Below are 24,842 nucleotides of genomic sequence, written 5' to 3' on the forward strand. Positions count from 1 at the left end.
GGCGGAAAGGGCGGGTTCCGCGCGCGGGCTCGGGCTGTGGTTGGCCGGGGCGGGCGGGGATCGGCCGGGGCGGGGCGCGTGGCGGAAGCGGCGGCAGCGGCGGCGGCTGCGGGGTGGGTCGGCATGGAGCCCGGGGAGGGCCCGGGGGCGCTGGACCTGCACGGCGACGAGGAGATCATCGAGGTGGTGGAGCTGGGCCCGCCCGGGCCGGGTGAGACGGGGCGCCCTGCGCCACGCACCGGGCAGGGCCTGCGGGGGTCCGGCCTCCCGCCGGGGCACCGGGAGCGCTGCGGCCCCACCCCAGTGCCAGGCCCGGCCGGGGCATCCCCTCGGCCCGCGGCCTCTCCCCGTGTCGCGTCCCGTTCCTCTGCGGTTTCCTTGCCCTGGGGCTCGTGGCCCCGGCGGCATCGCGCATCCCCCGCTGCCTCGTCCCGCAGCCACCCCCGCTGTCCCGCCGAGCCGGGCAGGCCGCGAGCCCCGCCCTGACCTTCGCCCTCTGCAGATGACCTGGCCGAGGAGATGGAGGACGTGGACTTTGAGGACGAGGGAGCAGAAGAGCCCGATGGCGAGGCTTGGGAGTCGGAGGATGACGAGGGGGTGGAGGACGGCATGGAGGCACAGGACGACAGCGAGGTCACGTTCTCCCTCCACTCGGGTGAGTGCTGGGCACGGGCAGAAGCAGCTGGGACCCCCCCTCGGGACCTGGTCTCGTCTTGGCTTTCCCCAGAGTCCAGGGGTGCAGAGTGCCTTGCTCGGCTGCTGTCTCCCAGCCTTCTTGGGACTCAGAGTTGCCCTGGGCTTGTTTCTGCCTTGTGCTCTGGCAGAAGAGCCCTTTGGGCCTCCCATTCCATTAGCAGCTGGCCCTAAGCTCAGCAGAAAGCTTGTGCTGCTCTTCTCCCATGTGAAGAATTGGTTCCCACTGGGCTGGGTTGAGAGTTCAGCTTGCTGATGTCCCACCCAGACCCAGTGCTGCATGGGGTTTGGATCCCCTGGGAACGTCAGGTGAGGTGGGATCAGCACCATAGCCATGCAGCCTCTCTTTGCTCTCTTGTGAAGATTCTGTCTTCTGTGTGAGCCTTGACCCCAAGACCAACACGCTGGCAGTGACAGGCGGAGAGGATGACAAGGCCTTTGTGTGGCGCGTGAGTGATGGGGAGCTCCTGTTTGAGTGCTCAGGTGAGGTACAGTGAGCAGCTGTGTCCCCTCTCAGCAGTGTCTATCTGCACACATTTCCCTCCAGCTGATGCTGTGCTCCTGATCATCTTCCATAGCTTGGCCTGAGCAGTCTCTGTCCCCTGATGTTCACAGGACACAAGGACTCGGTCACCTGTGCTGGCTTCAGTCACGACTCTGTGTTCGTGGCCACAGGTGACATGTCTGGGCTTATCAAAGTGTGGCGGGTGGATGCCAAGGAGGAAGTGTGGTCCTTTGAAGTGGGGGATTTGGAGGTGAGTGGTGCTGTGAGGGGTTGCCCAGCCAGCAAGTGGGGTGGCAGCACTTTGGTGACACTGCCTGTGCCTCTCTCTGCCCAGTGGATGGAGTGGCACCCTCAAGCCCACGTACTTCTGGCTGGTACAGCTGATGGCAACACCTGGATGTGGAAGATCCCCAGTGGGGACTGCAAGACCTTTCAGGGTCCAGCATGCCCAGCCACATGTGGCAGGATCCTGCCTGATGGTGAGGCACGGGGCCTCTCTGGAGTGTGAAATGTCACCAGCTCTGTGTGGAACATCTGTCCTCCTGCTTCTCCCAGGCTGTGCTGAATGGGAGGCAGGGGATTGGGGGGGGGGGGGCTGTCTCTATCTGCTGTCTCTGTCTCACCCAGGGAAGCGAGCAGTGGTTGGGTATGAGGATGGGACCATGCGCATCTGGGACCTCAAGCAGGGAACTTCCCTGCATGTCCTGAAAGGTAAGGAAGAAGGAAGAGGTTTATTACCTGGGCTACTCTCTAGTGGGCAAACAGCCCCTTCTAGTGGGCTCTGACCTCTGCCTGGGTGGGGAGGAGGCATCCTGTGAGGGCAGGAGGGTTTCTCTGGCACAAGGGTGGCTGTTGCTTGTGGGAGTGCTGGCAGAGCCAGGCAGGGTGGAGGCTGCAGGATGGTGTTTCAAGGCTCACTGGGTCTCTGTGGGGAGGGCACATAACGCTCATACCTGCTGCTCACCCCCCAGGCCAGGATGGCCATCAGGACCCCTTGACGTGTGTGGCCAGCAACCAGGATGGCAGTTTGATCATGACGGGCTCTGTGGACTGTCATGCCAAGCTGATCAACTCTGCCACGGGCAAGGTGCGTCTGTGGGGGCTGGGCAGAGCTAGGAGTGCTAGGGACCCCTGAAATCCCCTGTCCTGGGCCGGGGGCAGAGCCAGGAGCGCTGGGATCCCCTCACATGCGGGGCCGGTGTGCGGCCATCGGCAGGCGGCGCCCTCGCGCTGCGGGTGGAGCGCGGGCTGGGTGGTCCCGCCCGGCTCCTGGAACTTCGTTCCCTCTTGTTTGCTCCCAGGAGCTGAGGATTTGAGGCCGCGCCTTGTTCTAATGAGGGCGCAGACTCGGTATCGAGTACGAACGGGACCTTTGTGAATCTGGGTCTCCTTCCCTCGGGGTATAGTCACTCTCCCTCTACCCAGGTGGTGTGCGTGTTCAAGATGGAGAGTGTGACCCCCAAGGCACCCATCAGTGAGGGTGAGGAGGTGGAGTCCAACTCAGTGGAGTCGCTGGGCTTCTGTAATGTGTGAGTATTGGGACAGCCCCTCTTCAGTGCTACATCTTACAGGGCTTGTCATACAGATCCATTTGCATCCCTTGCGCTCAGTCTGCTGCATTCCTCTTGCCTCCATCCTCCCCAGCTGTGTGTGGAGATGCCAGATCCCGTTGGTATGAGGCCAAGGGACACCAGCTGCTCAGTCCTGCCTGCAACTGTTGGGATTCTGGGCTAGCCTGATGGACCACTGCTTGGCTGGGATACTCTGCAGACAGCTGTTTTCCTGCCAGGACATTGTCATCTTCACAAAGCACGGGCTAATTGCTGACTTGCTGTACTGTTGGGTTTCCCAAGTGGGGTGTTTGATGGCTCCAGCCATCAGGTTGTCCTTCATCTTAATACATTGTAGCTTTCAGCATAGGGTTTGCCTTTTACCTGAAGCCTTTTTGTGTTTGCATCCCTGCTTCCCCATGTCCCATGTAATTCCTCTTCCCCTGTCTGTAGGATGCCACTGGCTGCTGTGGGCTATCTTGACGGCACACTGGCTATTTACGACCTCTCCACACAGAGCCTGAGGCATAAGTGCCAACATGAGGTACTGCCCTCCCCCCCCACCCAGGCCCAAGAGGTGGGTTTGGGCCTTTTGGAGATCTCCCTTGGAGCTCAAGGGCCAGTTCCCAATTTGTACTTCTCCCTAAGCCTTGGGCTTCCCCAGAGGGCAGCCGCAGTCTCTGCAAAGCGGATGTGCTTGGCCCTGGGGTCTGGCTTTCCTGGGGGGATGGCAGACACCATGAGGGGGTGGGGGTACATGGGGGGAGCCGAGCCTTGCGGGAGGTCCCCACTGTGGTGTCCCCCTGCCACAGTCAGGGATTGTGCAGCTGCTGTGGGAGGAGAGCTCGGCCGTGGTGTACACCTGCAGCCTGGACGGGGCTGTGCGGCTCTGGGACGCCCGCTCGGGGAAGATGATCAGCGAGTACCGAGGGCACTCTGCTGAAATCCTCGACTTCGCCGTCAACAAGTGAGCAGGCACCCCTAGACCCCTTCCCTGCTGGTGGGGGGAGCAGGGATAGCAGGGGCCTCCAGCCTAGGAGCTCACATCACAAGCTGCCTCTTCTCTGAGTGCCCCTGTGGTCTGGGCCCAAGGTGGGGGACAAACCTAGGTCCATGCTGACACTTCAGGGGGGAGTGCAGCACTTCAGAGCTGGGCTAGGGGTGATGGTCAGGGATACTGGAAGCCCCCACCCCACCTCTGAGCCCTGTCTCCCTGCAGGGATGCCTCCATTGTGGTGACCACCTCTGGTGACCACCAAGCCAAAGTGTTCTGCGTCCAGCGGCCCGATCGCTAGAGCTGTGTCAAGGGACCGCGTCCCGGCGCTGCCCTGCGCCTTGTGTACAGAGGGACATGGTTTCACCACCCTTCTCCAAGTGCGTGCTTTGTAATTTTTCCAGCCTGCCCTGCTTTGCCCTCACCATCCAGGGGCCAAGCCAGGGGTTTTGTATGAAGATGTCTTTAATTATATAAATTATTTCACTTAACTGGATGCCAGCTACTCTGCTTCTTGGGGGGAAGAGGATCTGGGGAGCTATGCTCCCTCCTCAGGGATCTCCCTGGCATCCAACCACGGCCTGAGGATCAGTGGCAGAGACTCCCATCCTAGCTCTCCCTGCTAGGGGGAATGAAGGGGTCAGGATAGGAGGGTGCAGGTTGCTAGCTGAAGGAAGGAGAATCCTGCTCTGTACAGTCCAGGAGTTCCCTAACAGAACACGCTATTCCCAGATCTGGATACTGCACCCCAAAGCTCACCAGAAGGCATATGTTCCACATTACAGGAACTATCTCCCTTGGGGCTGTGACTAAACACCCCTTCCAGGGCAAAGTCACGTGCATTACCAAGCCAAAGCCTCACAGTCCTTTAAGATAGAAAGATCTTCTTTATTAATGAACCCCAACAGTATTTCTTCAGATACAGGAGTTTTGAACTCAAATACTCAGAAGAAAACAAGTTAATATTGCATTATTCTCATAAGAAATACTGCAACTTATTTCCGGTAACATATTGCAAAGCGAAACAGCTTGAAAAGAAAAAAAAAAAATTAAAAAAGAAAAGAAATTAAGTCAATCAAACTGGAATTAAAGTTTTGTTTCTTGGAACGATCGAGTCCTCGCAAGCACAGCTCGTTTCTGCAGATTACTCCCCCAAGTGTCGTACAAACAGACCCCGATTGCTTGAATTCCTTATGAGCCCACAGAGGTGCAACATTAAAAGCTACGATTATGGGGTAGCAAGTGCCCCAACCTTCGTCCTCCGGCAGCCTCGGTGACTTGGCATTAACGGGTTGTGAATGTCTTCCCCCTGGAAGGATGGAGAGAGGGGTCAGCACAGCCCCAGCAACCTGTGGGGCTTGTGCTGGGGCACAGCTCTCGAAGCCAGGCAGGCACTGCTGGGTTGGAGGTCACAGGGTCTGTGGCTGCAGAACCAAGTCACAGGGCTGTGGGAAGGAGGGGCTAACTTTTGCAGAGGGGACAACCCTCCTGCCCCAAAGCAGCATGCAAAGGGGACATGACAGGACAAGCAGAGAAAAAAGGACACCAAGGGGCTCTGGGATAAGCAGAAGGTAAGGGACCTGAGTGAAACATGTTCACACAACTGCTCTCCTCCATGCACTTCCTTGTGGGCTGCTGTTCACAAGAAGGAGTTAGCCAGCATGGTGGCCTGGCCCCAGCCATCAGCTGGCCAAGGGCAGCCAGTGACTGAGGAGCTGCAAAACACTGGGCAGCAACACCTGGTCCAGTGCCCACAAACCCCAAGGAAGGACCTGGCTCCTCTCGCTTCCTGTGAGCCGGAGCTGCCCCCAGACATGGACAAGGCAGCTCTAATATAACAGAGAAAAAGCCCCCAGGAACGCCACCAAGGGTTTGGTGGGGGGAAATGGAGATACCAGGGCTTGCAAGGCCATGTACGAGCCTTTTGTGAAGGACCTGCCAGCACAGGGTTTTGTCTCAGACCCAGCTCCTCACAGGACATCTGAGGCAGTAAGCTGTGGGTCACCCCCTGCCTGCCCAGGACTGCAGCATGCCAAACTGAGCAAGACTGAGCTCATGACTGGCAGAGAAGCCCAGGCAGCCATGCCCTGCTTTGCTACTCACGTGATTGTTTTCATTTCTTTCTTCTCTGCGTCTGGACGGGCACGGTTGAGCACCTTGAGGAAATCTGACGTTTTCGCCCTCATACGCGTGTGAATATAGGCCTGTGTTTCATTAGGACAAAATGGGGACATGTCAGGAGCCTTTCTTCATAGCTGAGATTTCAGGACACATCAAAGCCAGGTCACTCTGAACAATTACCCTCGTTTCTGTTCTCAGAAAGGAAACAAACCAGATCCAAAAGGGAAAAATCCTACTTCACTGCTAGAATGGAAAGTCTTGTGTCCAAGAGCAGGGAGAAGGCAACGATGCATCACTTGCCACCCCTGCATGACTGGGGAGGGCAGTGGCAGACTCTAATGAGCTCTCAAGGGGCACCTTGTCCCTGCTTCTTCCCTTCAGCAGCCAGGTTAGATGAGCTGAAGCCACCCTGTGTTCCCCAGCCCTCATACCTTCGAGCACTTGATGTGATAGTGCAGGTAGTCCCGGAATGTGTGGATCAGGTTTATGGTGTTGTCTCTGGCTGCAGCATTGGTGTGACGGGGAAACAGCACTGAAAGAAGAGGCCAACACAGACCATTAGTACCTCCTGAGGCTGCCAAGGCCTTCAGGATCAGTGCTGGAGGCTTCAGGGTGTGCTGCACTGAATCCCTGCCTTGCTCTCTATAAAGAACCCTTTACTCTTGACATGTACCAAGATTAAGCAGCACTTGTGATTTTAAATACAAGGCTTAAGAGCACTTTTCCACATTTCCCACAGCAGCCTGTGCACTCTGCAGGACACAGGTAAGGCCAGGTGTCCAGAAACAATGGCACTGTAGGAAACCACATGATCAGTGCTTGGGAGATAGAATTGGAGGAGCAAGCTGGGAGGCAGACCAGGGCACCCAGCCCAGGCTGCTCAACCAATTTCAAGGTCCATTCTGCCCTGGGGTCCTGAAATTGGTTGTGGATCTTTGCCTGGCAGCTTGCCAGCCCTGTAACATAAGACAGACTTGGGTACAAGCAGGTAGCTTGCTCTTTCCATAAGCTGGTGCTCTGTTAGGTGTCCCAGATCTGAGGGCTGAAAGAACATTTTGTTTGGGTGATGATCTCACCTGAGACTGTCAGATGAGATAACTGGGAAATTTAGTCTCAACAAGAACAAAAGTATGTACCATCCTGGACCTCTTCTTTCCATAGCTGACAGCTGCCCAGGCCTCAAAGCACCATTTCCAGCACAGGAGGAGGGCAATGCTATCTTCACCTTTCCCTGCAGTGTCTGTGCTCCATCTCTGAGCTCCAAACTACAGGAATGCTGGCCTGAGACACCCTAATAACACACCCAAACATCTTGAAGGGACCTATCCCTTTCAACAGGGCAGGGTTTAGACTCCTCAACACTGCTACCCAGGGGGAAGTCATGGCTCTGCTGGCCAGCACCTCTGGCAGGGGAAAGTGGCTCATCAGTGTTTGGCCCAGAGCAAAGAGGCAGAGCTGGAGAAGCAGAATGCACTGCTCTGCTGCTGCTCTCTGACTGCCTCTGCTGATCAAGCACTGCACAGCTCCCTGCAGCTGGACTACCTACAAGTACAGTTGCATGAAAACTTTCACAAGAAACCTCTAGTTTCCAAAATATCACAGCAAAGCCACTCTTCCCTTTGCTTCCAAATACTGAACTTAATTTGTAGGCACACACTAAACTCACTGTCCACTTCCACATCTTCTTGCCCACAGCAGAGCTGTGGTGACCTGATACAGAAAAGGGACACTCCAAAGGGGGCACACAGGACAGAATGCAACCCCAGAGTCCTTGCAGCCCTGAACTGCCCACTTCAACACTCTGGGAAGGTGAATTCCTTTCTGCTTTTCATGCAGCAACAGGAACCTCTCTCCTCCCCAGGCATCCCCAAGCCTCAGAGCTGCCTGCTTACCAAAAGTGATGTAGCCAATATTATCACCAACAGCTGCGTCCGTGTCTTTCAGCTCCAAGGGTGGCTCCCTGTGGCTGAAGAGCACCTGTGGGGCTGTGTGACTGGCCCGGCGACCCTCCTTGAACTCCTGAACAAGACAAAGTGAAGGTGATTCCCACTGTGACCCTTCAGCAACATGCTGGGAAAGCAAATGGGGTTCCTCACTCCCAAAGGGCAATGAGCAGAAGGTGGCCCAGTTTTCCTTGAATTGATTAAGTTCATCAGGCCAAACACCCTGAAAGTAACTCTTTTTCCCAGCAAAACCGGCCCAAAATGCATGGCTGTCCTGGGTTTATACATGACCATAGCACAGTCCCTCAGCTGGACTGCCTTTCAGTGTGTCACACCCCTGCCATGGGTGTTTTGTGAAAGGGACACCTCAGTCTGAGCAAGCACACGAGACAGCACAGCTCCTGCTGGAACTTCAATGCTTCCAGTGAAAGTGCACAGTACCCATCACTCCCGAGGAACAGAAATTCTCAGGATGGCCTGCAAGGTCTCCATCACACCTAGTTCTGCCATTTGAGAAACCATCTCCCACAGGAGTCTGCCTAGGCATCAAGATGCATCTGGGGGCTTGAAGTTTGTATGTGAAGTCTGCTCCTCTTAATGCTTCCCTACACCTTGAAACAATACCTTCAGGCAGGGAGATCCCTTCTCCCACCTCACAGGAAATGTACTAGCTCTGCATTTCAGGAACTGTAAGGACCATCTCTATGTGGGCTGGGAATGTCCAGAGACCATTCTTCTGCCCCAAGGCAGGGCAGTCTTCCCTCTGCCTCACTGACCTCCACCCCAACCTACACATTATCAGCTACCCTTGGCCTCTCCTCTGACCAGTTTCCCTGGGAAAGGCAGGGCATCCACATCCCTTTTAGAGTAGATTGCTGGGGTTTCCTTAATGAAATGCTTAGCTTGCACTTCTGCCTGCTTATGCCAGAGGGTGAAATGGTTCAAATGGCTTCACTGGTTTGTTAATGGTCACATTTTCTCCATGAGAGCCCAGATGAGCAGACACCATGCCCAGCTGCGTTATGCAAGAGCAATAGCTGGAGGGAAAGAGCCAGTGTGACTCAGAGTGGAAATTCCTGTGGCTGGGCAGAGGCAGGGTTTGCTGTTCTAAAAACCAAGAATTCGGGACATGGAGACTCCGGGACAGCTGCTGCCTTGAAGCACTGCCATCTTCCCAGGAACCTCACTAACCCCATTTTGTTCACATCATGCCTCCCTTCCCATTTCAAAAACTGAATTCCAGACTGAGGGATATGCTTGGTGCGGGAAAACCTCAAAGCCAGAGCAGACGTATTGTCTGGAGCAAATGAACACAGCAAACTGAGCTGTGAAGACTGCCATTGCAACAGACCCCCTTCTGATGACACCCAACACAGGTACACTGGTCTCCAGCAAACTGGGCCAGTAACTTGCTGTCCATGAGCCTGTCAGCATGGCCTGGTGCCCTTGAATGGGTGGGTTAAAGGTCCCTGGAACACCCTGTAGGCCCTGCTCCATGGCCATGCCCAAACAGGAGGCTGGCTCCCCAGGAGCTTAAGCAGATGAGTGAGGTGGGCCAGTGGCACAGATGAACACAGGTACGAGCATGTATTGAGCCTCCCCAGCTGCACAGATGTCTGAGTTTCCCCAGGCTGCATATAGTTGTTCACAGACATGCAAAGTGCTTACTACAAGTCTCTGAATGCTTCTCAGCTAAACAGCAATTGGAAAAGGTAGCTGAGTCCAGACTCAGCTGAGTCCAGTCCATAACCTGGCAATGGTTGGTTCAAGCCCACAAATTCAGTATATTCATAGCTCTAAAAAGTTGAGATTTGAGAGCTGTCACACTGAGCTGCTGAGTGTTCCTGAAGGATTTGAGCATTACCAGGATGAAACTTCAAGGTGAAGACCATTCTCTGCTCATCCTCAGGCATGGCATGACATTATCTCACCCCTCCTCTCCCTTTACAGCCTCCTCAACATGCTCAGGTCCTCAGCTGGCTGGAGATCCCTACACCATAGCTATCCACACTACTGGGCCTCAATGTGGGGACTGAAGTATTCACTGGTGTTTCTCATGTGGTGTTTCTCATCTGTAACACATAATATGCTTGATTGTCCAAATGAGCAAGACTATTGATGATACAGATGCCAATGCAAGAGCCAGGAAAATACACTGTCTGTGCCTATTTGCATGTTCTTCCATCCCAGTCCAGCATGGAGCAAAGCATTTTCATGTGTTAAACTGCCTTTGTGCTCACTTCAGCAGCTTATTTGGCAATGCTGCTTCAAGCAAGCAGGCATCTGAAGTGAGGACCAGACCCTTTCCCTGTAACTCAGTTTCCATACCTGCATAAACACCTTTCCAATCACCACATCATCGTCGTCCTTAAATACCGTGCTGAACACAACCGTGACACGGTCCTTCTTTGCCTCAACGTACCTGTAGGTGGCAGAGAGAGAACCCACCTGTGAACCAGAGCTAAGACATTCCAACTGGACAAGGTCAAGTAGATACAACAGCCATTCACAGGCCTGGCTGCTGTAAATTTCTCCTCCCCTGAGACAGTATTTACAGGGAGCACAACATTTCTGTTGGGAGTGGCCAGTTCCTCTCCTGCATGCAGCCACAAGTGATGCCACTAACAGAGACTCTTGTGTAACATCCCAGCAGCCCGAGGCATAAGCATTACCCTAATGGGATACTTGTGGCAGCCTAGAACAGGCCCTTATTACCTTGGCCAAAGCATGGAGCAGGAGGATTTCCTGACTTTCCACCAAAACCTACAGCTGTGCACAGGAGCAGACTACTGACCACTGTCCAACCCCCGTGCTGTTTAGTTTGAACACTTACATTGTCTCATCATCCCTGTAGTGGATGACTGCTCTTTTTTCTCCTTCTTTGCCCTCTTCCTGGAATTTGAAATACTTCTCAAAGACTGAAGCAAAGCAGTTGCGCTTCAACATGCCGGCTTGGTGCACAATGGCATCCTTGTCTGCAGGAAGGTTCTCCAGGTCATAGAGCAAAGAGACATTGTAACCTGGGAAAGGACAGCCACTAGCTTTAATAATCTACATAGGGCCTCAATGAAAGCAGAGACATTTTTTTTAAGAGACACCTACAGTCCCACTTTGCCTTAAATCCTCCCAAAAGCCCCAGGGGTGAGTTATTCCCACTCCAAGCACTTGCCAAAAGCCATGCCTGAACTCGGCGTGTGGCCATGGCAACGTTCCCGGGGCTCCTTCCCAAGCTCCCAGACACACGTGCTGGCTGAACTGCTCCCAAGTTTTTGCAGTGAGTAGGAAGAGATGTTGTCACAGGTAACCATGGTTTTTCTGTGTCTTACAAAGCATCTTTGAGAAGAACAAAGACCCCAACCGTGAGGAACAGAGGCTTCCTGGAGGAGGACTGCATAAAGAATTACAGCTTGTGCTGCAAGCTACTTCATCCCTGATGTGTCTGAGCCACCTTTTAAATTGGCAATTTCAAACTGCAATGCATTGTACAGAGAGCCTCAGATATCAAGCTCTATAAGTGCGGCCTTTACATGAGCATTTCTCAGGTGACTTAAGTAAGTTTGGAATTCACACACACACACACACACACACACACACACACAGAGTGAATGTTATTGCAGAGTTACCTGATTCAGGATTTACCAAGTAGCTTCCATAGACTTTCTTCAATACCTAGAAAAGAAATTAAACATTGAACGCACAAGCTATCAAGACTTGTTTCCTCCTGCACAGCCTAGGCTATATTTGATCTTCTTTTCAAAGTATCAAATTACAGCACCTGCCTCCCCTAGTCTAAGAGAACTTAGACAAATATTAAGTCATCAGCTTCTAGTACTATTGGCTGTTCCTGGTCTAGGGAGGGCTCCCTGAACTCCACTGACAGGGGACATACTGCAGGAGAGGACTCAAAACCGGAACTCTTTCAAGTTCTTGCTAGTCGGATTTATGTGGGGAAGAAGACTTACAGCTCATACCTTCAAAGGAGAACAATCAGCAGAGCCTGACACAACAGACCTGAGGGCTACCACTTTTCCTTCCATACAAAGGCAGATGCAAAGTGTGCCTGGTCTCTCTCCTCACAGGATGGCAAGTTAGTTCAGAGCACACCATGGCCTGGTGATCACACACTGACTGTCTCAGCCTAGTGCACAAACAGATGGGGATCGAGAGGAGACTGCTACGCAGGCTTGGATGCGTCCCAGAAGCAGAACCGCCTACAGCACAGCAAAAACCTTTCTTCAAGCGTAATTACTGCTGAATTTTACATCAATGCCATTTTCCAACTGAGCCATAGCTCTGTGTCAATGAGGGGGCTGGGAACAGGCCGTATTTCACAGAGAAGAACACAGTGTTAGGGCAGAACTGGCCCTCCTGGGATGACACCCACGACCACGTGGAAAGGATACACAGACTCTCTGCATGCCAGAACCTCCTTGCAGAGAGCCTGCCTGCAGCGGTGCAGGAAGATGCCCTGTCTTAGCAGGAAGCCCACTCTGCATTCCTCACAGTGGGGTTCCACCAAAGACAGAGCAGAAACAAGCAACGTTGTCTGCAGGGAAGTGCAGAAAGCAACATTATGACAACTGGAGACTGAAAAATGTAATTTCTATTTAGTACTTCCAAGCCAGTTCTGTGCAGATCCCATTTTCCTCTAAAAGTTTATAAAAGTTGCCTTTCACCACTACAATGGCTGCTGGTGCACAGTGCTGTCAGCCACTTGCCCACCAGAGGAATTTTCTTGGGATCACACACTGCACTGATCCTCACTATACATGCTGGGAAGGCTCCACCATTTGGGCTGCTTGACACTCCTCATGCCAGCAGTGGTACCTTCAGTAGCAGGCAGTGCTGCACCTAGAAAGCTCTGCTTTCAGGAACCAGGAAAGCAGGACATTCAATCATATCTCTTCTGACTTAGGTGGGTCTTATAGCAATTCGCAGGAATTCACTTTGGGTTCAAATCACCCATTTCTTACTAGACTCACAACAAACTGATGGAGAAGTTTCCTTGTTTTCTCCCAAGGACAGACACCCAGAGGCAAAAGCCTGATGAAAAGCCCTGGGTGAACCCCATTCGCTACCATGTGGAGATTTGAAAACTGACTCAGGAACTGAGTCACACTTCCTGCCTTGCCATCCAACCACAGCTCAGAGAGGCTCCTTTTTTCTACCATAAATGGCCCTCCGCAGCCACAGGGCCCAGTCAACAGGAACTGAGCCTGGGACTTTACACAGCAGCAGTGAAAAGGGAACCAGTCTGAAAACCAAGGTCTGCACACACAACAGGAGCCCAACACTTGCTCTCAAGTGTGGTTAGGAGTCAGAAGAGAAGCACCACAGCTCTGTCTTGGCACCTTCCTTCACTTGTGGGCTCAACACATCAGTCAGGGAAACTATTTCTACATGGTCAGGCTTCACTTTGAACTTGCAAAAGTAGTGGTGCATTCTGCCTTTCAGGCTGCAGGGTCATACAGGATGACTACTTTTGCACCAGAGAGTGTGAACACATTTGCCCTTGTCTTTCAGCAAAGTGGGACTCCTGGTTGGCACAGGGTTGATCCTTTGACCAGTGTGAGATGGGAACACAGATGCTTCTCTAAGAGTCAGATGTTAGATCCATCAACATCACAAAGGCATTGCCATCAACACAGTATTTGTAGGCAGGAGGCCTGCAGATGCTTACTCACCTCATCAGCACCGTGTTCCTGGAGTTCCTTGTAGAATTTCAGAGAAATACTGACCATCACTTTTGTCTTGTCTCCATTGGGGTTTGAAATATGGTAAAGGACTCCATCAAAGTCTAAGAAGCAAGCAAGAGAAATGTGAGGGAACAGGAACCAGTTCCTATTTCTGAGGAAGGCTTTCCCTACAAGTTCTAGTAACTGCATAAAGTGACACTGCTCCTCTTGCTCCAGCCTTCACACGGACAGCAAGAGGGAAACTCGCAATTAAGGGAAATGAAAATGTCATGTAGGGAGACCTGGTATCATTCACAGGGCTGAAACCATTTTGACACCTGTCCATCACAGAAAGCTTTAGTCTAGTGTCATTTAGCATCCCTGGCAAGTCCACTTGTGCTCAATGCACAAGGATACAAACATGCAGAGACGGAGCCTTCTGGAGGGCCAGCACAGAAAGTGACTGACATGCCCACCAGGCCAGAGCTACAGCCTGGAGGAGAAAACCTCTCTGCCAGCAAAGGTAGCGCAGCTGCCGCCTGCTGTGAGAGCTTCCACTTCACTGCAGAATGGGCAGGGAGGGCAGGAGGAAGGGAAAGGCAACCCTCCAGCTACCTAGCAAGCTCCACTTCCCCACGGAGCTTTGCAGCTTACCCAGATTCCTGATAACAGTAGCAAAAAATCAGTTGCTGAATGAGTACTTGAACTTTCTTGGCATTTCTCTTCCTGAAGAGCAAACTTGAGGTGATGAATCCATTTTGCCTGTCACCCTAAGTCAGCTTCCTAACAACCCAAACCAGATGGTGCTAAAGACCTCATAACAAGTAGTACCAAGGGCAGGACTAGAGAACAGATGAGGTAAAAGAGAAGAGCTGTGTAGCAGGCACACACCAAAGCACTACCACCAGTGAACTCAATGCTCTAGGGAAGTCCCAGGGAAGGCAGACAGACAGACAAATAGTGGGGCAGCCAATTCTGGGGATACTGCAGGGTCTCCACATTGCCCCTGCCCAGTGGTGTGGGCAGACCGTTCAAGCCAGCCCTTAGTTCAGAAAAGTCAAGAGAGCTGTGGAGCTTACCTGCAAATGTTACTTCTACTGCCTCTGGTTTATTTCTAAAAAGCAAAGAAAACAAAGGAGGTAAATGAGAACTCTAACAGCAGCCTCCAAGCTGTAAAGGAAAGAGGATTAATTTCCAACACCTTATTTTTCACAGGCAGCCCTTCCTCAAAACCCTTTTATCTCCTGCTGTCCGACTAATAGTAACCTCTGAGAAGAGACCTTAGACTTCTTCCCCTTCCTATAAGCACCAGTTTTACCCCAGATGACATAAAATAGACTTTGAAGCTGGCACAGATTTCTAATATTTCTAGTTTATTAATAAATTTTGACATCACAGATTTCCAGTTAGAAATGCCTAAGAAAGCTACCCCTTCTAAGAAGTTTGTTTTCACAAGCACACGCTCTGTACAGAATGGCCATGACACAAGTTTTGGGACAGAGGATCTTTTGTAAGGTTCTGCAATACCAGTTCTGGAAGGACCTGAGTAATCCTTCCTGACACAGTGCCCCCTTTGCCATCAATACCAGTTCTGCAGATGCATTGATATAACTTGCTTGCAGAGAAGTCTTCCAAGTTGGGAAAGTATTAGTGTCAGGAGCAGGTCAAAGAAGGAAACTTTCCACACGTTCATTTCATCCTGCTCCCCTTCCAAAACACCCCAACATTTTGCCAATAGCCTCTGCAGAAAAACTGTAGCTCTGGATGTGCTCTAACACTGTCCTGAGTGGTCTCTGGGACCCCCATCAACAAAACCCCATCAACAAAACCCCAGCAACAAAACCCTTTGCAAGCCAAAGGCACATCACATCTCACACTGTGACTATGAAGATTAAACTGCTTCTTAACAAACCCTATTTTGACATTTGTTCACGATTTGTGAAAGAGTAGGACTCCATGAAAGATGTAACTGCTTTGGAAGGTCATTTCATTGGGATTGGCACTACATAACTGCTTTCACAGCTCCAAGGGGACTGGTATTAATAGGTCATTCTCCAACAGGGAATTGATGCAAAGGTATCTCCACTGCTGAGAGCAGGCATGGAAAATGAGAACAGGATAAAAATGCCAGTCTGCTACCACTGTTTCACACTGTATCTCCATTTATGTTTCAAAAGTAGATAATATTCGAATACAGGCTAATAATGCTGCTGCTAACAGAAATCTAGTCTCTAACAGTTAATTCCCACCTGTCTGAACCAACATACTGAAATAACTCCCCAGAGTAAAGTCAGTGGTCTCAGCTATGCTGCTGCTGCTGCCCAGAGACCAGCTTCAACTGTTTTGCCAAAACTTGCTCTTCCACACATTTATGTGCTGCTGGGTACTGGTTACACTGTGGTACATACCCTATGGAAGGTGGGGGGAAGTGATGACTCAATATCTATTTTCCCTGACAATATTGTGTAACAATTTAAATGATTTTATCTCAGCAGCAAGCATAGTTTTTTTCCATCAGCTTTTCTGCAGCGAGCCTCATTCCTGGAAGGCAGAAATGACCACAATGTGATAAAACTCAAGCTGGGCAATACAGGGAGACTAGGACACTGCACTGCACTGATTCCAGACACTCACCAGGTCAACAACATTTTACTCCAGCAGAAAGGGAGGAATTAACTCCCAGATGGAGAACCTAGGTGAAAATGAGGAGGTGTTCCTGCTTCTTAAAAGTGATCAGCTGTGAAAGGCATCAGCCCTTTTTTTGTCTGAAGGCTGGGGAGCCTTTGTCTTTTGTGCCACCTTGCTGAGGATAAAAACTACACACTTGAAAGAAGCAGAGCAAGGGCACCCAAAGCAGGTCCTTTCGTTTGAAAGCTGTGCCAGCTACCTGTGACCTTTCTTGCTTTCATTTCTCCTCCCCAGCTGAGGCTGAGACAGGCTCAGCAGGCATCCCTGGCTGCTTATTTAGCTTGGGCTCTTGGAAAGGGGAGCAATTCCACAAGCATGTCCAAGCCACTTCTGCTCACTGAGGATGGCTCAGAGCAGAGATGAAAGAAAATCCCAGAGATCCCACTCGGTCAGTTGATGCAGACGTATTCCTCTTTTAGAGCACCACACTCAGACGTGGGAATCAGCTTGGATGGCAGTATAAATTCTTATAAAAAAAGAAACCTATGTAGGAAGCTTTAAAGATAGCACAGCCAGGCACATGAGAGCTAGGAATATTAAACAGGATGCATCCTTAAACCTCTGTTCCATCTTCTCAGAATTACACCTTTCAAACCCCATTCCCCACATACATAGAGCTGACACCTCCCAGAGCCCCCGCTCCCAGCAGAGCCTTCCAAACACAGCACCTCCCTCTGAGAAATGCAAGGAAGTGGCTGACAGTCCGTGCACTGGAGTAGTTTTGCTGAGGAAGGATGATTCCCCATCTGGTTGTCCTGTACCCAGGGGATGACAGGAAGATCACTCATCACATCATTGAAGAAGCCGAGCAAGACCATGTACAGGAGCCAGTTGATGGCTCTGCACAGAGCCTTTGTTCTGCACACAAAAGCTCACTGCTAACACAGCTGGGTTTGAGCCTGTTATTGTGCAAACGTCATTTCTTAGAGAAGTTATTTTAATGCTGATTTCCCAAGCGGCTCAGTTCCGGTACTCGGGGATGGTGAGGAGGGGGTGTATTTAAGGGAAAAGAAGGTAACTGGGCAGAACTTTGGGTACTGAATATTCAACCACTTCCCAGCACAGCCTCAGTGAAGCAAGAGCTCACGTGAGCTGCATACAGAGCTCCTTGCAGCCACGCTGGCCCTGTCACCTACAGCACAGTGGTTTTCTGCCTCACCGGGCACACACTTAAGTAAGCCAGGCCTGGCCTGGCCCAGGGGAGGACAAGGAAGAGCACTGAAAGTGGGGCTGGGAGCAAAGTGAGCCCCCTTAGCCTTTCACAGTTCATGAGCTTTATAATCACAGTGTTTAAAGTGCTTCTATTTATTTCTCTGGCTCACCTCATCAAAACTACCCTGGCTACTCAAAATTTTTCTCCAACAGAAAAACCACCCCTTTTGCTACCTGGATTGTTGTTTCCACCTCAAGAAGTCCCCAGGCAGAAGAGAGAGGAGCTCTCACCTCCAGGGTTCCATAGTTTCTGGATTAGCAACAACACACATGTTCACTTCCCCCTGACCTTCCAGCAACCCCATCTTCTACCACCGGAAATAACTCTATGGAGGCACAATGTGTCCTCTCCGTGTTCTGTCCTTCTTGTTCTTGTGCCAGCCACGGCTCAGTGCAGAGGATTCACAGAAGGCCTGGGATGGGGCCTGCACCACTGAGGGTGGGTACCAGCTACTGCCAGATTACTGGCATGATCCCAACAAGCTCTGTCAGTCTAGTGTGCTCTGGTGTCCCTTGCCTCCATGAGGAGGCTCTCCACACCCTAGCTATATTCAGAGGATTTCAGACAGGACACCTCATCCACTCCTGGGGCAGAGAGCTGCTGTGACCCCTGCAAGCTCCTCACCTCCAATGCTACTTGAACCACAGCATCCCTCAGTGACCTTCCCTGCTTGCTACCCTCTGCCCTGAATGGACAATAAAACCAGCTCATACCAGGAATAATTAAGATGGCTTCTCTCTGCACTGAATACAGACCAGACCTTTCTGCAAACCCCTGCCTGAACTCCGATGCTAAAATGGCAGCTGTTCCCAGCAGCAGTCTGTTTTGTGATAACAGTTATCAGGTCTGAAGTCAAACCCACACCAAATCCCATCTGCCCTCTGCTTGTAACAATAAAAGACCCTGACAGGTTTTACGTCTTCTTGCCTGTGCTCCTTCTATTAATCTCCAAATGGCTCCTACGCCCTGTCTATCTAATACAGGGCCAGCTCCAAATCAGATTTTTCACCCCGGCAGAACATCCGTAAAGAGCCACAGGTGCCCATGGAGAGAACCAGCGAGCACTTAAGAGCAATAGCAAATCTTTTTTCTGACAGCACTTCCTCACTTGATTCAGAGAACTTCCCTGTTTCATTCTCAGGCCACAAAGGCTCTTAGCTGTATGATATGACAAATTTAAGAACTGGGCTGACAACCATACTGAAGCATCTTCCACACACAATGAAGGCCTCTACCAAATAATGGAGAAAGGCAATTATTTCAAAAGCTGCAGGCATGCAGATACTCTAACCTCTTGTCCCATAGGAGAGGGGAAAAAAAAGGGGTATTTCAAATCTTAAAGCTCTGAGCAGAGCTTTCAGATCACCAGAGTCAACATACAATTTAGATAAAGTGAGCCAGATTCAGTGACAGACTGCAGGCTCTTGATACAGAAAGGTCACCTCAATAAAAAAATTTATGAGCAATGACTAAAATTCTCTGAACAGTTCCTCCACTTCTGGGCCCCGCTCAGCTAACAAAAGCCTCTCTGCGTAAGCTGCAGGAGCATATGCAACCAAGGAGCTCCCGTAGCTCTGGCAGCACACCCACCATGAACACGAGCAGGAATGCTCTGTCAGTGGGTGGCGCTGAGCTGTGTACAGCACCCTACACATGCCAATTCTCCCCTCCTGGTTAAGTGACCCCTCTATGCCCAAGCTTTTCCCTTGCTGTGTGCCCGATAGCCTGGAGGAGCGGGCTGGTTAGGAAAGCAGTGGGATTCACAGTGGACAAAGCACAGATGGTCCTGCAGCATGCTGGCACTGGCACATCCCCTTCCAGCCAGATCTTTGTCCTCAGCTGTCTTCCGTCCTCAGCTGTAGGCAGCTAGCCTGTGGTTCCCCACCAGAGAGATCCAGAGTTGTGCCAAGTCTCTAGGTAAGAACCTCATTTTGCACACACTTTTACTGTGTTTCTTTAGTACAGTGATGGACACCTACTCTTCTCTGCTGTCAAGCATTGGTGGCTGCAGTGAGAACCACTCTCTGAAGATAAAACAGAGTAGGCTCCTCTTAGGAACCCAAGATAAAAACTGAGGCTGGAGTGATGACAGAACCACCTATGAAAGCCTAACACTTTTCAGATCTGGCTTTTCTTCCCTCCTGCTCCCTGTGCTGTTGCACAAGAGTGGAGCACTATCTACTTCCAGACAGAGGTGGCTCACAATCCACTGTTAATGCTAAGTCACGTTCCCTGATGTCCGAGCACTCTGCATTCAGGCAGACTGAGTTTCAGCAGGTGAGGCTGTGCCTGGAGGGATGTGCAGCTCCAGGCTGAGCTTGTGACGACACTAAGCCAGCAGCTGCCACTGCTGCTGAAGGAGGGAGATCTGATCCCTGGTCCATGGTGAGCAGCCATGACACAATGAGATGAGGAAACTCATCTAAGCTAAACTCATCTAAGCTAAAAATACCCAGTTTTGCCTGTTTAATGTTAACCTAGGTCACTTCCCCAATCCCATTTCCCTTGAAGCCACAAAAATGGCTGTGTCAGCAAGAACAAGGGGGTGGCAGAGGAACAATCTGGTTTTGGTGTGGGTCTCTGAGCATCCCTGAAGCACTGGAGCCACATATAACCACAACCACTCCTGAAGAGAGTTCCTCAGTAGTACCCTGCAGGATTTAAAGCTCTTCTACCCTCCCAGCACATCAACAGCCTCCAGACACTCCTGTCTCCCCATGATGAACTCACTTCAAGTAACACCATGAACACAAAGTTCTCACTGCCTGGTTTCAGTCAGGGTTCAGCCTCTGTGTCTGAAAGGCTCAGCTCTGCAGCAAACAATCATCAAGTGACTGCAGGTGGGAAATACCATAAATCAGGTGGGTGCAGCTTCAGCCCAGCTCCTACTGGCTCACGGGAATCATCACTCTGCATCAGGGAAGTCCAAGCTTCAGTTGATTTCCCATGCAGCTAATTGTCAGGGAGCCCTGCAGAGCTGCACCTACTAATGGCTGTAAAGAAACCAACAATTTAAATCCGCGATTCTCTTCCCTCCGCCTCCAACCTAGGAAAAGGCATGCTGTACCCCAGCTATGCAAATTTGTGTTCTTTGGCACAGTGGGTAAATAATAAGTAACAGTTTGAGACAGATGATTAATTGACTAAAGATTTTGGGTAAGCTATGTATGACTGGAAAACCAAACCCTAAGACCAAAGTCCTGTGCCACACTTTCCCTGGGGTTAGTTAAATTAGTGCAGGACAAAACTGGATGGCAAATTTGCTAGTGTCAAACAGAGTGAGTATTCATCAGACACAGGACACAATCATCAAAATGTTTTATGCTTAAAGTGTTTGTGGGTTTTTTTTAATGTCTGTGCAGTTAGCAAAGGAAAGCAATGATGAGAAACAGGATTTTCCAACTGGTAGAGGTCCTCTCCTCACACGACACTTCTATAAGAAATGGGAAAACTCATCTGTGACACGAGCTTCCAGGCAACATCTCATGTACAAATGAATTGGTCAAAAGCTTATGGAAACTTCCTCTTGACATGAAAAAAGGTCATGAGCCAACCTCATTTCAATAAACTTATTTCCAGATACTGACCAGATATTCCACATTGCAGCAGCAAATTCCTAAGTCAAGTTATTTCAACAGATTCTGGTAGCTTTAGGTTTTTATTTTAAAATGTGGTTGGTTTAAGAGAATAGATTTAAACACAGAAATTACTAGACCTAAGTAAGGAAAAAAAAATCAGATGCATTGAAGTCCATCATCTGTTACCATCTTGATCTAAATCCTGTTTCAATAGTGGCTGTCCAAGGAGGTGAGATTTCCATAGGGGCTGCCCACAAAACCAAATTAAATTTGAAATTACCCTATTTACAGGTGGATGCTGCCGAGCCCCAAGGACCTCATCCAGGGAGTACTCTTAGAGGTGGATTAGGCCCTGTCTCAAGTGCTGATCTCTGTCTGCAGTCCTGCCAAGGTACCTTTCACACTGGGAACTCCAGGGACAGCTGATGGACCTCCACGCAGAGCAGATTTTGACATATATATTACAATAATGGCAGTTAATGAATTCCATCTTTTACAAGTGACCTAGTTCTATATGACAAGGTGAAATGTGGAGTGTCTCCCACCTGACAGCCCAGGAAAGCTCTGCAGGAACCTGCCAAACTATGGCTGCGCTGCAGTAGAGGGGAGCAACACAGCCCATGTCACAGGACAAGTCTCTGGCACTGGATTTGGAAATGAGCCCTGCCCTGCCCCACTTGCAGGCTGGTGCTGAAGCCACCAGGCACACCTGGCTCTGAGACAACCACTATTGACAAATCCCTGCATCACATCTGCTGCACTTCGGGGCTAGAGCAAATAATGTAAACCCAACTCTGCCCCAGTGCCCAGACTCACTCCTCCCAGTCACCAAATTCTTCAAGGCTTGACCTTGCCCTGACTATCCTGTGTTCGGCCCCAAGATACACCTTGGAAAACCATCACCAAAACAGCAAAATACGGGAAATCCCTTCCTGCCTCCAGGCTGAGCACCACAGGAATAACCCAAGAGCTGTGGGCATAGGAAAAAGAAATAACTTGAATAAATGTTTTGAAACATCCATTCCTTACAAGACCTGAAAGCAGGAGAAACCTCCCTGCACTTGCCTGCATGGGGGACCCCAGAACAAGCACAGAAGAAAATTCAGAAGTAAATGTCTTCCTCACGTTCAGCAACACACTCAAGGCACAAAAGTTATCTAGAAACGCCATCTAAAGAACAGCACATGCCACTGATGACTAAAAGGCAGAAGCAGAGCACCATCAGCCACCCGACAAATTGATCCAGGAACAATCAGTATGTCAGGCACACGTGCCAACACACAAGTGAGGTGGCTTTGCCATGCAGCAAAATGGAAATCTCAGGGGCCTGCAGGCTGCTGCAGGGCAAGCAAGCACAGCTCTGCTCACAGAGTTTTGGGGTGCATGTAAAGCTGCAAACTGCCCCTCCACATCAGCTCAACACAGAGACACATGCTTGTTCTTCCCTCTCCATCAGGAAGAGTGCCTTGGCACAGGCAAGCTGTTCTGACACTCACTGTGAAGCTCTGTACATGCCATATTTTCTAATGGAAGTGGCTGCAATACAGTGGTCACCTGGGAGCTCTCTCTGCCCAGTGCTGCGCCTGTACTCTGGGGAAACTTGTTGCATTTAATGATCAGGGCTCAAGACAAATCAAAATCTGGGAGAAGCTCAGCTGTCCTCCAAGGCAGAGCAGCCTGCATAATTATTTTATGGAAAAAAAACCCCTCCAAAACAAAACAGGGATCTGAGCAACAAGTCAACTGAGAGTGGGGGCAAAGCAGAGTAAGTGACCTCCGACAATGTTCTGCATGCAAAAGGCTGAGAGCTTCAAAAATCGCTGGAGGAAAAAATGGTAACACAGAAAAAAGCACCTGCCTGGGGGGTCCTTTCCTGGAGCAGCCTGAGCCCTGCCTTGTGAGGCGCCAGGGCAGGCTCCACCCCAGAGATAACACTACTCTGCCTCTCAAGGCTTTGTGTCTGTACAAAGGTGTCTCAGTCAGCAGACAGTGCATCGAACCCACAGGCCACTCGGTTGCAGATAAGGACATTGATACTTTAAGGGGCTTCCTTCCAAGCTAAGCTGGGTCCTCTCAAGCATCTTTTTGCCCTGGTGCAATACTCAGTAAAAAGCCCCACTGGCTCCCCAGGGACTGAACTGTCCCAGTCAGAGATGTGGGTGTGAACTAGACCCCCAGCCTGTTCCCCGAGGCCAGGACACCCACCAGGCTGGCACCAGCGGCCGTGGCTGACCCGTGTGCCTGTATCCCTTCTACTTGAAAGAGCAAAGAGGGAACAAGCTGGAATTTGCTCCTCAGCCCAAAGCTAAAGGCTGAGGCCATGACTCCATACTCAAGCTTCCTGTTCCCCGCCTCCCCCTACACATTCTGTACCAGCGCTGGCACCAGGCTGATGAAGCCCACTTTACCCAAAGCAAACACCCTGCAAATCCACCTTCCTCCCTTCCCAACTTCCTCCTTGTCCAGGCCCTGTCCTCCAGTCCACCCCAGCACGGCAATCTGCGGTATACCCCTCCCAGATTCGTCCTGCTCCCCCGGGGCTCTCCATTGCTCCGGCACTAACGACCCCATCCAGCCCAACTGTCCCCTCCGACACTGCCCTGTCCCGCTCTGCTCCCTCATTCCCCAGGCTTTCCCTGTGCCCAAGCTCTGCCCATCCCCGCCGCCCGCAGCTCAGGTCCCGCACCCGGACCACCCCCTCCCAGCCCGGCATCCTGCAGGCCCACACCCGTGCCCGCTCTGCCCTCCTCGTTCCCGGGCCGCCCTCCGGTAGCACAGCACCCGCTGGCTCGGCGCCGCTCCCCGGCCCCACATCCTGCCTTGTCACCGTGCCCCGGCCCCCACCTTCCGCCCCTCTCAGCCCCATCCTGCCCCGGCACCACCCGCCAGGCTCTGCTCCGTGCCCGGGCGCCTGGCACGGCCCGGGCCCCGCCAGCCACCGCCCCCTCGCCCCTCCCTCGGTCCGCGGACCCGTCCCCGCCCTGCCCTGGCCCCCCTGTCCCTACCCGGCGGCCGCGCCCTCGAACTTGAGCGTGAGGGTCTCCTCGATGATGCGGTTGTTGACCTCGAGCAGGATCATGTCGGTGCCGGGTGCCGGGAGCGGCTCTGAGGGAGCCGAGCCCGCTGCGCGCACCGGGGACCCGCCCGAGCCTGCGCCGCCGCTTCCGCTCTCGCGCCCGCGCGTCACTTCCGGCTCGGCGTCGGCGCCACCGCCCCGCCTTCGCCACGCCCACATGAAATGACGTCACAAGGAGCCCCGCCCCGCGGCGGGAGGGAAAGGGGGAGGGGGGGGGTCCCCAAATGTGGTAGGACACGGCGGTGTCCCCTAAATGCGGTGGGACACGGGGGTGTGCCCCGAATGCGGTGGGACACGGGGGTGTCCCCTAAATGCGGTGGGACACAGGGGTGTGCCCCGAATGCGGTGGGACACGGGGGTGTCCCCTAAATACGGTGGGACACAAGTGCAGGGGTGCACTGGGGGATCCTCGTGGTATGGGCATCACGGCCAGCCGGAGTGAGGCAGGGATATGCGGGGTGCCTGCGGTTTGGAAGTCCCCAAGAGTGTGAGGTTCCCCCCCACGTTAATTGAATGCTCACCGTGTTGGGCGTCCCCGAAACAGTGGGGTGCCCTTAGGATTATAGGGGTGCCCTAGGAAGCAGCAGGTGTGCCCCAGTGTATGGGGGTCTGTGTAAGAATTGGTGCCCCCGCAATATGGGGGTGCTTACAGGGAAAAATGGTGTCTTGCAAAATGGATAATTTCACAGCTACAGGGACTCAAAAATGTGAGGTGACACAGGGAATGGGGGTATCCTAGGGGGGCTGTAATGGTGCCCTGGAGCTGGGGTTTGCCCAAAACTGGGCAGGTGTTCCCACAGAGAATA

General features: G+C 51.9%; 2 protein-coding genes across 2 annotated transcripts; one reads left to right on the forward strand and one right to left on the reverse strand.

Moving 5' to 3' along the window:
• The first annotated feature begins 76 nt into the window (after positions 1-76).
• AAMP (angio associated migratory cell protein) lies at positions 77-4,233 on the forward strand. Its single transcript, XM_066553214.1, has 11 exons — positions 77-211; positions 503-655; positions 1,057-1,176; positions 1,309-1,448; positions 1,533-1,677; positions 1,826-1,909; positions 2,170-2,285; positions 2,624-2,727; positions 3,202-3,292; positions 3,561-3,715; positions 3,968-4,233. Exons 1-11 carry the CDS (start codon positions 124-126, stop codon positions 4,041-4,043), a joined length of 1,272 nt encoding a protein of 423 aa, XP_066409311.1. The 5' UTR covers positions 77-123; the 3' UTR covers positions 4,044-4,233.
• A 376-nt stretch (positions 4,234-4,609) lies between these two features.
• Positions 4,610-24,132, reverse strand: ARPC2 (actin related protein 2/3 complex subunit 2). The gene is made up of 10 exons (XM_066553215.1): positions 23,966-24,132; positions 14,561-14,595; positions 13,491-13,603; positions 11,430-11,475; positions 10,640-10,826; positions 10,135-10,228; positions 7,756-7,882; positions 6,295-6,395; positions 5,846-5,946; positions 4,610-5,051 (listed from the first exon to the last, which is right to left on the reverse strand). The coding sequence occupies exons 1-10, from the start codon at positions 24,037-24,039 to the stop codon at positions 5,027-5,029; spliced, it is 903 nt and encodes a 300-aa protein (XP_066409312.1). The 5' UTR covers positions 24,040-24,132; the 3' UTR covers positions 4,610-5,026.
• Between the last annotated feature and the right edge of the window lie 710 nt (positions 24,133-24,842).

Source organism: Molothrus aeneus, chromosome 7, assembly GCF_037042795.1.
Source record: "Molothrus aeneus isolate 106 chromosome 7, BPBGC_Maene_1.0, whole genome shotgun sequence".
Lineage (NCBI taxonomy): Eukaryota > Metazoa > Chordata > Aves > Passeriformes > Icteridae > Molothrus > Molothrus aeneus.